Below are 14,885 nucleotides of genomic sequence, written 5' to 3' on the forward strand. Positions count from 1 at the left end.
AAGCAGAGGTATCCATGCCATCTGATGATAGGAATCTATTAAAGGGTCTGGAGGCATGTATTTGACCCTCTGGGGGAGCATGTTCTATTATTATTTTTGATTAGTGGATTCCCATGAAGTGGAACCATTTTTGGCTTATCCTCTGGAGTAAGACTATATCAGTTTTTTTTTTATTATTTTATGCACTCTAGCAATAGCAAAGCAAACTATACCATTCAGGGATGCTGTAGTTTTGAGAAGGCAGGATTGACATGTGTGTAAAAGTCCCACTGACACTTTCTTGAGGGTTGCCTTCTCAGAGTAGGAATTGCCACTAGAAGTTGCTATATTTGTAGCATACTGCTTCTTTGCCTCATGTCAGTTTTTATTTTCTGGATCTTCCTTTCATCCTACCATCTTTGGCATGAAAACAGAGTTAGGTCAGGATCAGATTTTCACTTTAAAACAAACAGCTGAGAATTCATAGAAATCAAAGGTCTGTATGCAAGTTTTGTAGATCTAGAAAAGACACATGACACTGTACTAGGAGAAAAGTTGTTCAAAATACTATAATTATATGGCATAAATGGGACATTATACTGAACAATAAATAGTCTATATTTGAGTTATAAGTCAGCAGTTAGAATTAAAAAGGTACACAGAAGAATGGTGAATGTTAATTCAGGTGTGAGATGAGGGTGCACATTATAGAATGTTTTTTTCACTTGGTTAGAAAAAAATTATACTTGCAAAACAAAATATATTTTTGTTTACTCCTTCATCTAAGGAAGCAAACAAATTTGTGCATGAAATATCTTCACAACTAGGCAACTGGTATATAAAGGCTGATGACCTCACAAAAAATTGCCTTAGTATATCATAATGCATAATACCATGCATTAAGGTCCCTACTCAGACCTGTTTCTTCTTTTATTGAGTTTTTAATGACACTTATGACATTTTTTTTTCTGTATAATTATTATTTTTTTATACAAAACTTTCTAAAAAATAAATTTATTACAATATTTTTCATTTATCTTCTTCTTTTTGGCATTTTAGCCCAGACAGTAGTCCTGGGGTCTGCCACTCTTCATTCTTCTTCACTTATATCACTTATTTCTATCTTGGGCATCCCTCCTTTCCACTCCAACTTCTTCCACATCAATTTTAATGTTTTCCCACCATCTTTTCCATGGTCTTCATTTTTTTCTCTTATCCTTCACTTTCATTGTTGTGACTCTCTGAATTGGGTGGTCTACCGGTCTTCTCCATGCATGGCCAACCCACCTCAATCTACTTTTTCTCCCTTTGTTGCTAATTTTTCTAACCCCCATCTCCTTCCTTATATCTCTGTTCTTCCCATGCTCTTTCCTTGAAGATATTTTTCATTTTATACCTTTTTAAATTTTGTTAATACTATACATAACATTTTCCAACTGTTATACAAGCAAAATAGTTACCACTCTAAAAACTGGAATGTTCACAAAAGAAAAGCTAATTTTCCGGCATGTAATAATAAGCAAAATAATCCAATGAGATGGATTGATTACCCTATTATTGGAATGAATTCGCCTCCTTCTTCTGTCATGCACAGAAGTGTCGAGGGTTCTCTCATCTGTGATTGAACAGTATAAAGGTGCACATCATCTCCACTGTTAATCATTTATATGGATCACATTATGAAAGAAAGTAGTATTACACATGATATCAAAATTGACAATGTTAATATCAACTCTACTTTATGTAGATGTTATATTTCTGAATAAATCTAGTACAAGTCTTCAAGATTCCCTGACTAAATTGAATAACTGTTGTAATAAATTTGAAAATCAGCAATTAAAAGACAAAAAAAAAAACAATGAAAATAGGTAGAAATACTAAAAACATCAACTGTATCCTGAATATGAATCTTAGAATAAGAGAGAAATTAGTCAAAATACTAAACTAGCTATATACAAAACCATGTTCAAACCAATTTTAATTTATGAATATGAGATCTGGGTTAGAAATAAAACACTTAATTAAAGACTTGAGACAACAGTTACGAGATTCTGAGAAAGATTAGGAGAATGAACTGATGGCATCAATCACACAATCATAATAAAAATGAAGATGTTAACACTGTTAGCATTCAGGAGCGTGTGAACAGGGATAACCTGAGATGGTCACTTAAAAAAGAATGGGAGAATAAAGGTTAGCAAATCAAGTGTTTCTACCAGGACGGCAGGAAAATGACCAAGATTTAGGTGGACTGAGTAAAAAGTGCCTTTAAAAGAAGGCTAAAATATAAGATCTGAACATCCTGAGAGATAAGAGATTAATTTGGAAAAAATCTGTTGATAGGAAGTTAATAATGATGTAAACTTTTCATTTAGTACTATTATAATATCATGTACCCCCACACTGAGAGTGCCTATCAGGAATTTCATTATCATGTATTTGAAACAAGAATTACAGGATAAGAGCAAGTGTGGGTAATATAATAGATCCACTGATGAAGTTAGTATTACCACAAAGCAGAAGAATATGAACTGAGCGAATCAGTCATCTAACAAATGATCAAAGAATCTGGAAAGTAACTGCTCACAGAAAATAAATATTTCTTTAATGTGTTGGGCTGCCACTGTGTGCTGTACACCTATTCAGTGTACCATAGCAAAAAACAGCATGTGAAAAAAAATTACAAAAAAGTTTGCATAATAATAATATTTAAATAAAAAATTTACAGTTGTCTTACTAAGATATTTTTTAATATAAAATATGACCACTCATTTAAAAAAAAGAAATTACAAAAAAAAAAAAAGAAAAAGAAGAAAAATAGAAAGAAAGGAAGGAAACATAAGCTCTAAGACTCATTATCCAACTGATATACTACAGAATTCTTACTGTCCATATTCAGCAAAATGTATAGACCACAAAGCCAATTTCTCACTCTCTTGGACTGATGTTTCCATTCCTGTTTCTCTGCGGAAAAGATCAAGAAGTCTTGGTTGGATTTCCCAAGATTTTGTTGATGCTTCTGGAAAGAGAAAGATTTTTTTGAAGATGAATTGCAACAACTTATTCTCACACACATGGATTAATTAACCCATTAAATAAGGTTACAAAAAATAAATTCGATAAACATAAATAATATTAGAAGTAGGCATCAATATTTAAAAAAACATTAACTTTTTACCTTTCTGGCTTCAGAATTCAGACTTCAGATTCTGGCCTCAGAAACTATTAATATTTTCTGGATAGCATATAATTGCAATACTTGTTTAGGCAATCTTTCTATTGGTATTATTTCAACATGCTTCATCCAACTGTGTTTATATGAAAAAGTTCAGTAGAATATATTCTGTTTTTCTCATAAATTTCATTTCAGCTGCTATTTATCTTGATTATGTGGTGTAAACATACAATTAACACTAATTAGGTTAATTAATAATTAATTTTATGATAAAAACAGAAACAGGTTAAGATATTTAAATATCTTAAAATGATTTTGTTTTGGCAGGTATTGTTAGTTTAGGTAACTGAAAATGAAATGAAAGATGTATAAAAAATCATTATGTTGATAAAATATTTGTTTAAACAATATTTTAATGTAAGAAGAATATAGCACTACTGCTTATAGTTTTGCTATTAGTATTGACTAGTGAGGTTGTAAAGAATAACTGTGTTGCATGAATATATCATCAGTGGAAACAGTTTATCAACTTACAATGTTGTTGGAATTAAAATATCTGTAAACAATGAAATAATCATCAAGAGGAAAAGAAACTTCTTAGCACAGCAAACAAATATTATCAATTCCACCATTACTGAAAACTGCTTTGCTGTTTGTGACACCTGGATGTCATGACGTCATTCAGGCAGGTGCAAATGATAGAATAACTGCTCTTCTGTGATGTGGAAAGGAACAGCTGATGGATTTGGGAGAGAGAGAGAGAGAGAGAGAGAGAGAGAGAGAATACTAATAAAGAAAATAATAACATATTTTAGTCAGAGACTAAAACTTCCACCTTTGCAGATATTTTGTATTTAATACCAAAGACTCAATATTTTAAGGTTATAAATGTGTGTGTGTGTGTGTGTGTGTGTGTGTGTGTGTGTGTGTGTGTGTGTGTGTGTGTGTGTGTGTGTGTGTGTGTGTGTGAGTGAGTGAGTGAGTGAGTGAGTGAGTTAATAAAAGGTATTGTTTTAATACAAATTTATTTTATATGTTGTGTTTATACACACACACACACACACACACACACACACACACACATGGGTTGTTAATAAAATATACAAAAAGAAAACTCAGTTTTCGCATAAGTAACATAGTGAAATAACAAATACATAGGCTAGGTAAAGAACCTGTAAAACTTAGAGAGAAATATTAGATGGCTTAATCAATAACAGAACAAATGTTACATGATCAGATTTCTCTATTCAAACTGACTTGCCCTTTGATCTTTCCTGGGAAAACTACATTTCAACTATAGCTTCTGCAGCCAAAAAAACTCTGCGTACTTTCATAAGACATTACTTTACACCTTCACAGCTGATAACTCTATACAAAGCCCAAATCCACCCAGCTATGGAATGCTGCTCCATTATTTGGGATGGTGCAGCAAAACCCTCTCTAAGATTACTCAATTCTATCCAGAAGAGGGCAATCTGGCTAATTAATGACCCTTCTCTCAACAATGTTCAGTTTCTGCCTTGTGCCTCATCTACAAATACTTTTATGGACAGTGCTCTGCTGACTTGGCCACTATTATTTCTCCACTCTCCTCCAAAATTATTAAAACAAAAGCTACTGCTAATGAACACGCTTTTACAGTCCATCTGGAAACTCACCGAACCAACTTCACTGTCTCCTCCATCTCATCTACTGCTGTCCTTTGGAACAGTCTTCCCCACTCTGCCTTACTCAAAGATTACAACCTTCAGCTTTTCAAGCAAAATATTAACAGATTCCTCCTTTCTTCTATTCCTCTTGCCCACACATAGCACTGTGCCATAGGTTTTGTGTTCCTTTCATGTGTAAGAAAAAAAAAAAAAAAAGAATCAAAGATTATGAATATAGTCACAGATACTTTAAAAAATTAACAACAGCATTGCTTGATATCAAAACTGCAGATATACATATTGGCTCTTTACTTTATGCACATGATTTTCTACTCTTAAATAAATCAAGAATGTAGAATGGGATTCCTTAAATAAACTGAACAACTGCTGTGATAGGAAACTGAATAATAAATGTGGTATTAAAATCAGTAATAAAAACACAAAACCTAAGGAAATAGGCAGGGATATTGAAAACACCAGCTGCATTGAATGTAAAATCTAATGAACTAGTAAAACATTTCAGTGAAGGTACAATTTTCAGTGCAGATAGCAAATTAAATATGGAAATAGAGAACAGAATTGGCAAAGCTGCTATTGTAGGAAATTAACTGAATCCACTTATATGGAATAAGAGTGCAATTAGTCAATACACTAAACTAACTGTATACAAGGATGTTCAAACCAATTTTAACTTATGAATCTGAGAGCTAAAATTCTCAAGAAATTTAAAATCTACACTTCGTTTACTTCTCTATCCAAACTCCATTCCTTATTTGGTACACCTAAACCAACACATGACAGCCTAAAATATCCAGAAATTTATCGTCTTTTGTGTAACTACAATGTGTCCTATTTTGGTTAGATGGAAAAATCCACTGAGTTGCATATGGAAGAACATTGCCAGAGTACTATCTAATAATGTTCTTAATTCTGCTCACCCTAATGATGAAGATTCTGTCATTCACCTAGTGATCTGGAACAAATCAGAAAACATTTTTAGATGCTATAATGAGCTGGAGAGAAGAATTGTGAAATCAACAGAAATTATCCTCATTCAGGTATATCTTAATACTAACCTTAGCTATAAACTGAATGTCACTCTTCAGCTATCCAACTATGAAGTACACAAGATCATGCCCATGTGAACATACTCAACAATACTATGGCATTCAGAATGCCTTCAGAATGTCAGCAAATTAATTTATAGCTGTTCTTTTCTTGTAATGTGTATTTTTGTATTTCTTTTTTCATGTTATGCATCTGATGAAGTCTTCTAACAAGACAAAATTAGTTGTGCATTCAAATAAATCTTCTTTTTCTATTTTGGTATATCTCAGCTTTTAGTCATATATATAAAATGAAAGAAATTTAATAATTGAAGAAAAATAATGAGAGATTTTAATAAGTTGTCCAAATCTCTTGCTGTAATAACTGCGTCAATGAATTGTTGATTTAATGCACTAAAATCTAACTGCCACACAACTGAAGTTACTGAAACAAGATTTCAATAATTTAATGAATAGTCACCATTGTCTGATAGAAAGTTGATGGCACTGCATGTTCCACATGTTTGCATTCGCTGGTTAGCAGATATGATCAAAAGATTAGGTAACTAGCTATCTCTAATAGCATCATCTACTGTCAGTCAATATTGTAAACATATCTGATTGACCTTCCATTCCTCAGCTTGATGACAGCTATGGACTTCAAAATCACATTTTGAAGTCCACATAGTAGCATATACAAGAATGTACCCAAATAAATTTTTTACATTCCAAAATGCTGTTAATATTTTCCACAATAATATATCACCATGTATTCTGAAGGAATGTGGCAGGGAGTTGACATCTGCCTTGGCAAATATTTTTAATATGAGTCTTGCATTGGGTCAAGTTCCTAAAGAGTGGAAGGAGGGCAAGATTGTGCCGCTTCATAAGGGAGGTGATAGAACTCAAGCATCAAATTATAGGCCTATCTGTGTGTCAGATGTTGTGGTTAAGTTGTTGAAAAAGCTTGTGAGAACCATGATCCTGAATTGGGTTGACAACAATGGTATTATCTTTGATGGACAGCATGGATTTGCTAAAGGGAGGTCATGTTTTAGTAATCTACTTACTTATTACAATAAGGTGACAGCTTCCTTGGACAGAGGAGAGGGATACACAGTATTATACTTAGATTTCACAAAGGCTTTTGACAGATTACCGCATGATAAATTGATAGTCAAACTAGAGCAGATGGGGTTGGATATTAGATCAGTGCACTGAATCAGAGACTAGCTATCTGATAGGTATCAGCAAGTTGTGTATGGGGGAGCAATATCCTGGGAAAAGGAAAGTCAATAGTTGTGTACCTCAGGGGTTTGTTTTAGGGCCATTACTGTTTAACTTGTATGTTAATGATATTGGCAAAGATCTGGATGGAGATATTCAGTTCTTTGCAGATGATGCAAAGTTGGGAAGAACTATGAAGAGTAGAGAAGATGTTGTGGCGTTACAAGAAGACTTGAATATATTGAGTGATTGGGCATGGGAATGGGGATGCGAGTTCAATGTTGCAAAATATAAGGTTTTAAACTTTGGGAAACAAAGATGGGATGTAGAATTTATGTTTGGTGGAGATATATTGTAAGAGGTGGAGGAAATAAGAGATATAGGGGTGATAGCACATAAGGATCTGAAATTTAGGGGACACATGGCCAAAATTGTGAAGCCAACACAAGGACTTCTGGGAATGATGCAGACACAACTTGTAGAAGTAGGGAGATTCTTGTTCCATTGTATAAGGCTATGATTAGGCCACACACGGACTGCTATGCCCAGATTTGGTCACCTGGTTTTCAAAAGGACGAAGAGATGTTGAAAAGGGGTCCACAGGTGACTGACTAAGATAGTTTCTGACATCTGGAATGTCAAATATGAGAAAAGATTGAGAAGATGCAATTTACAGAGTTTAGTGGATAGGAGGAAGAGTGGAGATATGATGGAGACCAACAAGTTAGTAAGGGGTTGTTATAGGATCAATGTTGGAGAGGTTCTACAGAAAACAGTGGGAGATCAGGGGCGAACCAGAGCTCATCCCTGGAAACTGTATAAAGAGGGGTGTGAGCAGGGGAGTGAGAAGCAGGTTTTTTGCATGCAGAGTTGTGAATGATTGGAATGCTTTGCCTGAGAGTGTGGTGTCTGCAGAGAATTTGAGTGTGTTTAAGGCGCAGTATGATGAGTTGTGTGTGTGTATGATAATAGGACCTCCTAGATGTGTCTTTGACTCCATGGGATCTTGGGTAATAATAATAATATTTTCCATTTAGCAAATGAGTTCATAATTACTACTAAGCAAACTGCTAAAACCCTTTATTATTATTATTACTATTATTATTATTATGGGTATCTCCATGGAGTCAGTAGACTCATCGCGGGAGACCCAAACTAGCAAAACAATATCTGTCATATCTCTTCTTAAATTCATTTACAGACGAAGTGCTCACAACTAAGTCATGCAATGAATTCCACTCATTCACTACCCTCCAGGCAAAAAACCTTGTTCTCACACCCTTGTTAACCACACTCTTCTTTAATTTCCAGGGATGACCTCTTGTTCTTCCATCACTATCACACAGCTGAAACATTTCCCCTGCATCAATCCTATAAAAACCTTTCAGTAATTTAAATGTTTCTATCATATGCCCTCTTCTCCACCTATCAACCAAGATCTGCAATCCACAAGCTCTCAATCTATCAATGTAGGGAGCATTTTTTACATCACTCACTAACTTAGTCACTCTTCTCTGAACCCTCTCCACAGCCTCCTCATCTCCAAGGAATCCAGGTGACTAGACCTGAGCACAGTAATCCAAATGTGGAAGTATCAATGCTTTATAAAGGGGATTAATAACCTCTTTATCTCTGGATGTCAGTGTGTTCCTCAACAACCAAGTAATCCTATGTGCAATCTTGGACACCTTAGCAATGTGTCCCCTGAACTTCATCTCCCTATCTACCAACACCCCTAAGTCCCTAGCCTCATCAATCTCTTGGCGTACTGTTCCATCAATGTAGTACACAGCTGGTAATCTTTTAATCCCAAAATGCATGATTTTCCACTTTTCCACATTGAACTGACATCCATTACCTTTTGCCCATTCTACCAGCTTATTTAAATCATCCTGCAAACTTTCAACATCAGCTTGATTTTTTATCGCGTTACCCAACTTTGCATCATCAGCAAACAACTGAATATCTCCCTTTAAGCCATTTCCTATATCATTTATATATAAATTAAACAACAATGGCCCAAGCACAGAGCCCTGAGGCACACCATTGGTCACCTGCCTCATCCTGGACTTGGCTCCTCCATACACCACCTTCTGGTATCTCTCCCTGAGCCATTCTCCTATCCATATCACCAATTTAGTATCCATTCCCATCTGCTCCAATTTGCATAACAGTGTTCCATGAGGTATCCTGTCAAAAGCCTTAGCAAAATCCAGAAGTACTACTGTATAGCCAGTTCCTTTGTCCAACTCAGATGTCATTCTATTATGAAAAGTTAATAGATTGCTAAGGCAGGATCTACCTTTAACAAAACCATGTTGGCCTCTATAGAGTATCATATCCTGATCCACCCATTCTTGAATTTTGTCTTTAACCAACTTTTCCAATACTTTTACCACTACTCCTGAGATGGTGATTGGTCTGTAATTAACTACCGCAGTTTTAGAGCCACCCTTATGCAAAGGAACCACTTTGCCTAACTTCCACTCCCTAGGGATCATACCAGAGTTCAAACTTAAGTTAAATATCCAAGTAAGAGGGGGTTGACAATTCCTTTGCACATTCACGCAACACCCGAGCTGATATTCCATCTAAACCTACAGCAGTGTTTGCATTTAAATTTTGCAATATATTAAATACCTCTGATTTCTTAGCGTCAATTCTCACATTAGTTATTGCTACAGGTACAGAGATATCCTCACTTGGGTGATAGACTTTTGAAAAGTGATCACTCAGTAACTCGACTATTACATCTGATTTTGTCACCTCAATACCATCAGCACCCACTAAAGTTATCCTTCCGAAGTCATTCTTCCTTTTACTTGCCACATAGTGAAAGAACTCTTTGGGATTACCCTTGATCTCATTGTCTAAAGTCTTCTCATAATCTGATTTAGCTTTTCTTACTATGCTGGTAACCTTCCTAGCTTGAGCCTTGTACTGCTCATGGGTGTACTGATCGCATTCCTCCTTGTACATTCTCCATAACATTTTCTTTTTTTGCAGATCAAGCTTGATACTACTGTTCATCTATCTAACGCCTGCCTTGTTTGTCTTCCTGACCATGGGGACACAATCTGATATTGCTTTCCTCAGATACCCACTGATTTTATCCCTGCAATGCTAACATCTTTCCCCTGCAATATGTTCTGCCATGGGATGGCTGCAAGCTCACTCCGAAGCTTGTTATAATTGCCTAACCTGTAGTTCCGTATATACCCCTTCTTAACAGAAAAATCCACAGATTTTGCAACCTCCCAAGTCAATACCACATGATCGCTTTCACCAATTGGAGGTAACAAGGACACCTTACTTTTGCATATATCTTCTGAACCCATAACAAGGTCCAACACTCTCACACCACGTGTCCCTTCAGTTATGTGCTGTTTCAAGTAATTATCTCGTAGAAGATGTATGAACTCCATTTCCTTTTTGCTATGTGATATTTCCTCCTTCCAATTGATATCACCATAATTAAAATCCCCCATAATAATCACTAATGCACTCATTGCACTAATTTGCTGATGCATGAATTCAATATCTCCACGTGTACTCCCTGGCCTATAGCAGCATCCAACTGTATATTTGGTTGCATTGGTCACTATTTCACACCAGACCACCTCAAATGAACTCTCATTCACATGTCTATCATCTTGATATACTACTTTCTTTGGCTGCAACACATCAGCTATCAACAACAGTATTCCTTCCCCTGTTCTATCTTCTCTATCCTCCCTGAAAATACTGTACCCATCACATTCAATTCCAGTGACCACATCTTCTGCTGACAGCCAAGTTTCACTAATGCCTACAACTTTTGGTGAGATTGCACTGACTAATGCCAAAAATTCTTCTCTCTTATTTCGAATGCTTCTTGCATTGGTATACAAAAATTGCAGATTCCCTCTAGTTCTTGTACCGGCTTTAGAACTGATATACAAGTCACTAATTTCAGTAATCCCATGCCGATTTTTATCCCCTCTCTTCTGCAATTCATTCTGCGAATAAGGATCAATAAATATACAATCACTGCTAAAGTTTCCTCTCTCTTACACGCAACCTTTTCAATATTAGTTTCCCTGCCCAATTACTTCAACTTGTTCAGAAAACAGTAACTTCTTCAATCGCTTATGTCCTTCCATGTTCAGATGCAGCCCATCTCTAGCATACAACTGTCTTTTTCCTTCAAACACACTCCAGACATCAACAAATTCCAGACCTCTTTTTTTGCACATTCTTGCAATCATATCATTCATTATCATCGCTTGTCTACTTAACTCGTAATTGTCAAAACAAGGCAGCATGCACACTATCCTTCCATTGACACTTTTCCTCTTCACAATATCTAACAATGTTCTTAAATCTTTTGCTACCCGATTTATACCACCACTCAGGTCATTTGTACCCACCATAACTATCATCTTGTCTGCATCATGCCCTCTCTTTATTGCTAAAGCCACTCTTTCTATTGTCCTGCCAGCCAAGTACTCCTCAGGCATACCACTCTCCATACCCTTAATCATAGAATCACCATATATCTTACCACTCTTAACTTCACTCAAGTCCACACAAGCATCACTCATGGACTCATTTTCTACACTATTCAGCATGACTCTCCCAGTTTCCCTACTCAACGCTCTTTTACTTACCCCCCTCCCCAACTCTCACGACATCTTGTTTCTTCTAGACCTCTTGTGGTTTTATTTTGTTGACTCCCAATCACTCCCATACTATTTATTATTGCATCATTCACCAAAGACTCACCCATACATAATCCTGTTCTAGTTACTTCTGCTAAAGTAATCTCTATAGTCCTAATTTCTCTGTTTAACACATTAAACTCACTATTAAACTAACACATTGGCTCCCACTGAAGAGACCTCAATAAAGGTCGAAATGATGAAGAACCAGAATGGGTCTTCATCATTTCGAAAAGGCCCAGAATGCATAACATTATACATATCCGCAAGGAGATGTGTTTTGCATTATGGGAGATACTGAGATAGGAGTGATGTTAGCTTGGTCCACCTTTGCAACGAGTTTCCCAGTGTTGTACTACCTTACCCCAGTCCTGAAGATACTTTCAGGCACAAACTTTGTTTGCTTACACTTGGATAAAGGATTAAACTAAATTTATTATATTAAACTCAGTTTTAACTTCCAGTATCTCCTTACTGAGCACTTCCAATTCCTCATGAATAAGATGAAGGTCATTTTTCATTTTCATGAACTCCCGCCGAAGTTCTTCCGCTAGGTTCCGATGTCAGCTTCCATTCCTAAATGCTCCAGCCTATCCCGACACTTCTCACATACGTCGACATTTTCGTTCTTCTCATTTAGCCAGACCGACCACAGATCCTTCACATTCTTCGGCGCATACATGTAGCAGTTTCTGCAACGCATCCATTGCGAAAAATCTATGGCTGAGCTGGCCTTTTGCGTAGAAGTCCTGCGCGCTGCTGACGTACGTTTCTTGTTGGACGTCATCTTTACATGTTGAAGTAGTGAAACAAACAGCAGCAAAAACACAATATATACAACATAGTTCCAAACAATAACACCACTGAAGGACACTTGTATCTAACAGATGCACAACTGCAGCACAATTTGAGACAAAAAGCCACACTATATTTAAATTTAAAGACACGTTTTCTAGCTTAACTAAACATGACCGTCATATTCACCAAGGACACTAGTGCCGCCCCCTTAATTATTATTAAGAAAGACCTACAGGGAGTCGAGGACTCATCAATGGAGGCCACATATCACCTGTGCCAGCTCCTATACCTTTTCTTGGATTCATTCACATTACCTGCATTTGTCACCTACAAAAAGCAATCCATTGCAATCACATACTACTCTGTGAAAGAAAAATCTAGTTCTCATTCTCACCTCCTTCCTTCCTGATTGCATTCATTCCCAACTAACATGGATGCACTATCATCCTCCATGAAATGAAAACATTCATGACCGTTTCAGAAGTTTATAAGTCTTCACCATCTTCATCCTCTTTCTCCTGTTTGCAGTCCACAAATGCTTAATCTGTTTTCATAATTTGTATTCCATAATCCTGACATTCATCTTTAACACTCTCTCTCCTCTGTATCTGCATCACTTTGGAAACCTAATCAGCAAATACAGTCTAGATATATCTTGATATCACCTCATATGAACAAAATGACTTTCTTATTCGTATGCGTTAATGTTCGTTTCCACTAACTGGAGAGGTATCGTTTCTATAATAAAGAGTCAACTTTATGACAGATAGAATTTTTAAAACATTCAAAAGATTCTTAAGTAAAACTGGATCAAGTAACAAACTTAACTGAGTAAAGAAACCAAGTAATATTAATCAAGTGAAATAAGTGAAACATTTCAGCTATTTAGGCACAATTTTTAGTGAAGACTGCAAGTTAAATATGAAAATGGACACAAGAATAAAGAAAACTACTAAGATACAGAGTCAAGTGAATATATTTATATGAAATCAGAAAAATAATCAGTAAAAATACTAAAGTAGCTATATACAAGATAATGTTCAAATCGATGATGATGGATCTGAGGATTAGAGAAAGAAAATAGCTCATCAAAGACTGGAGACCACAGATATGAAAGTTCTGAGAAAAATGAGGAAGCGAGCAAACTGATGTCATTAATGGTAGAATCATATTCGAAATGAGGATATTAAGGAGCCTAACAATATTAGCTTCAGCAGAACTAATATCAGGACATTAGGTGCCAGGAAAAAAATCCAGAGATTATCAATTGTTGCACTTAGAAGGCTGTAGAAAAAAACTGAAATATAAGATTTGACAATACAAGAATCCTGAAGAGATAAATCTAATTTGGAGGAAAATTGTTGATAGAAAGTTATTAATACATAAACTTTTTGGACCATCTAACATCACTGTTAAGAATTCGATGATGTTTGATAAAAATAACTTATGAAATAAAGCTTGATTACAATAATTTTTAAAATGAAGTTTCGTTAAAATAATTTTTACTTTTTTTTACAAATTATAAAAAAAATGCCTTATTGGTAACCACTTTAATCTCTAGACCATAAAAATTTTTCAAAAAAATATTGGATAACAGAAGTGTCTTAACACACAGAAGCTGAAATGCAAGCTATATGCTAGCAATTGACTTTCATTTAGATATTAATTAGTTCTAATGCAGTAACATATACATAGATACACAAAATTTTTCAGACTTACCACTAGATGTATCAGAATTTTGGCTTCTTGATAATATATCTTCAAGATGATCAAATGGCCTAATAAAAGAAAATTTAAAGAGTTACTTGCTAGGAATATAAAATTATTATTATATTAAATAGAAAATTTCGTTTGCATATAAAACCCCTTTAATGTCTTATAAATTTCTATCATATCCCTTATTTTCCACCTATCAGCTAAAGCTAAATTTTGTAACCCACAAACCTTCAACCTATCCTCACTGTCCATATAGGCAACATGCAGTTGAATCATAGGCTTATAAAGGATAATAGCTTCCATATATTTACTTGTTAACATGTTTTTCAACATCCAAGTAATCCTTTGAGTGATTTTACCAATATGCCCTCTGAACTTCAACTCTCTGTCCACCATTATCCCCAAGTCCCTAGCTTCATCAATTTCCTTCATCAATACAGTAGCATCAACATGATAAACCATGTAACTTTTTCAATCGGAGGTGAATTACCTTATATTTTGCAACGCTAAATTGATAATCATTATCCTTTGCCATTTTATTTAAATCATCTTCCAGGATATCTACATCACTTTTATCAACTATTGCTTTCTCCAG

At 35.4% G+C, this 14,885-nt stretch overlaps 1 protein-coding gene across 2 annotated transcripts in view; it reads right to left on the reverse strand.

Annotated features, from left to right (window-relative positions):
• The window catches only part of Tbc1d8-9 (TBC1 domain family member 8/9), a 571,393-nt gene that overhangs the window by 314,027 nt on the left and 242,481 nt on the right, over positions 1–14,885 (reverse strand). For both annotated transcript variants that reach the window (XM_090415485.1, XM_090415484.1), the window contains exons 13-14: positions 14,294–14,352; positions 2,866–2,998 (exon numbers count right to left, since the gene is read on the reverse strand). In XM_090415485.1, coding sequence (XP_090271611.1) covers positions 2,866–2,998; positions 14,294–14,352 — 192 coding nt within the window. The remainder of the gene's footprint in view (positions 1–2,865; positions 2,999–14,293; positions 14,353–14,885) is intronic.

Source organism: Typopeltis vanoorti, chromosome 3, assembly GCF_054136105.1.
Source record: "Typopeltis vanoorti isolate ZY-2024b chromosome 3, IOZ_Tvanoo_1.0, whole genome shotgun sequence".
In the NCBI taxonomy this organism is placed as follows: domain Eukaryota; kingdom Metazoa; phylum Arthropoda; class Arachnida; order Uropygi; family Thelyphonidae; genus Typopeltis; species Typopeltis vanoorti.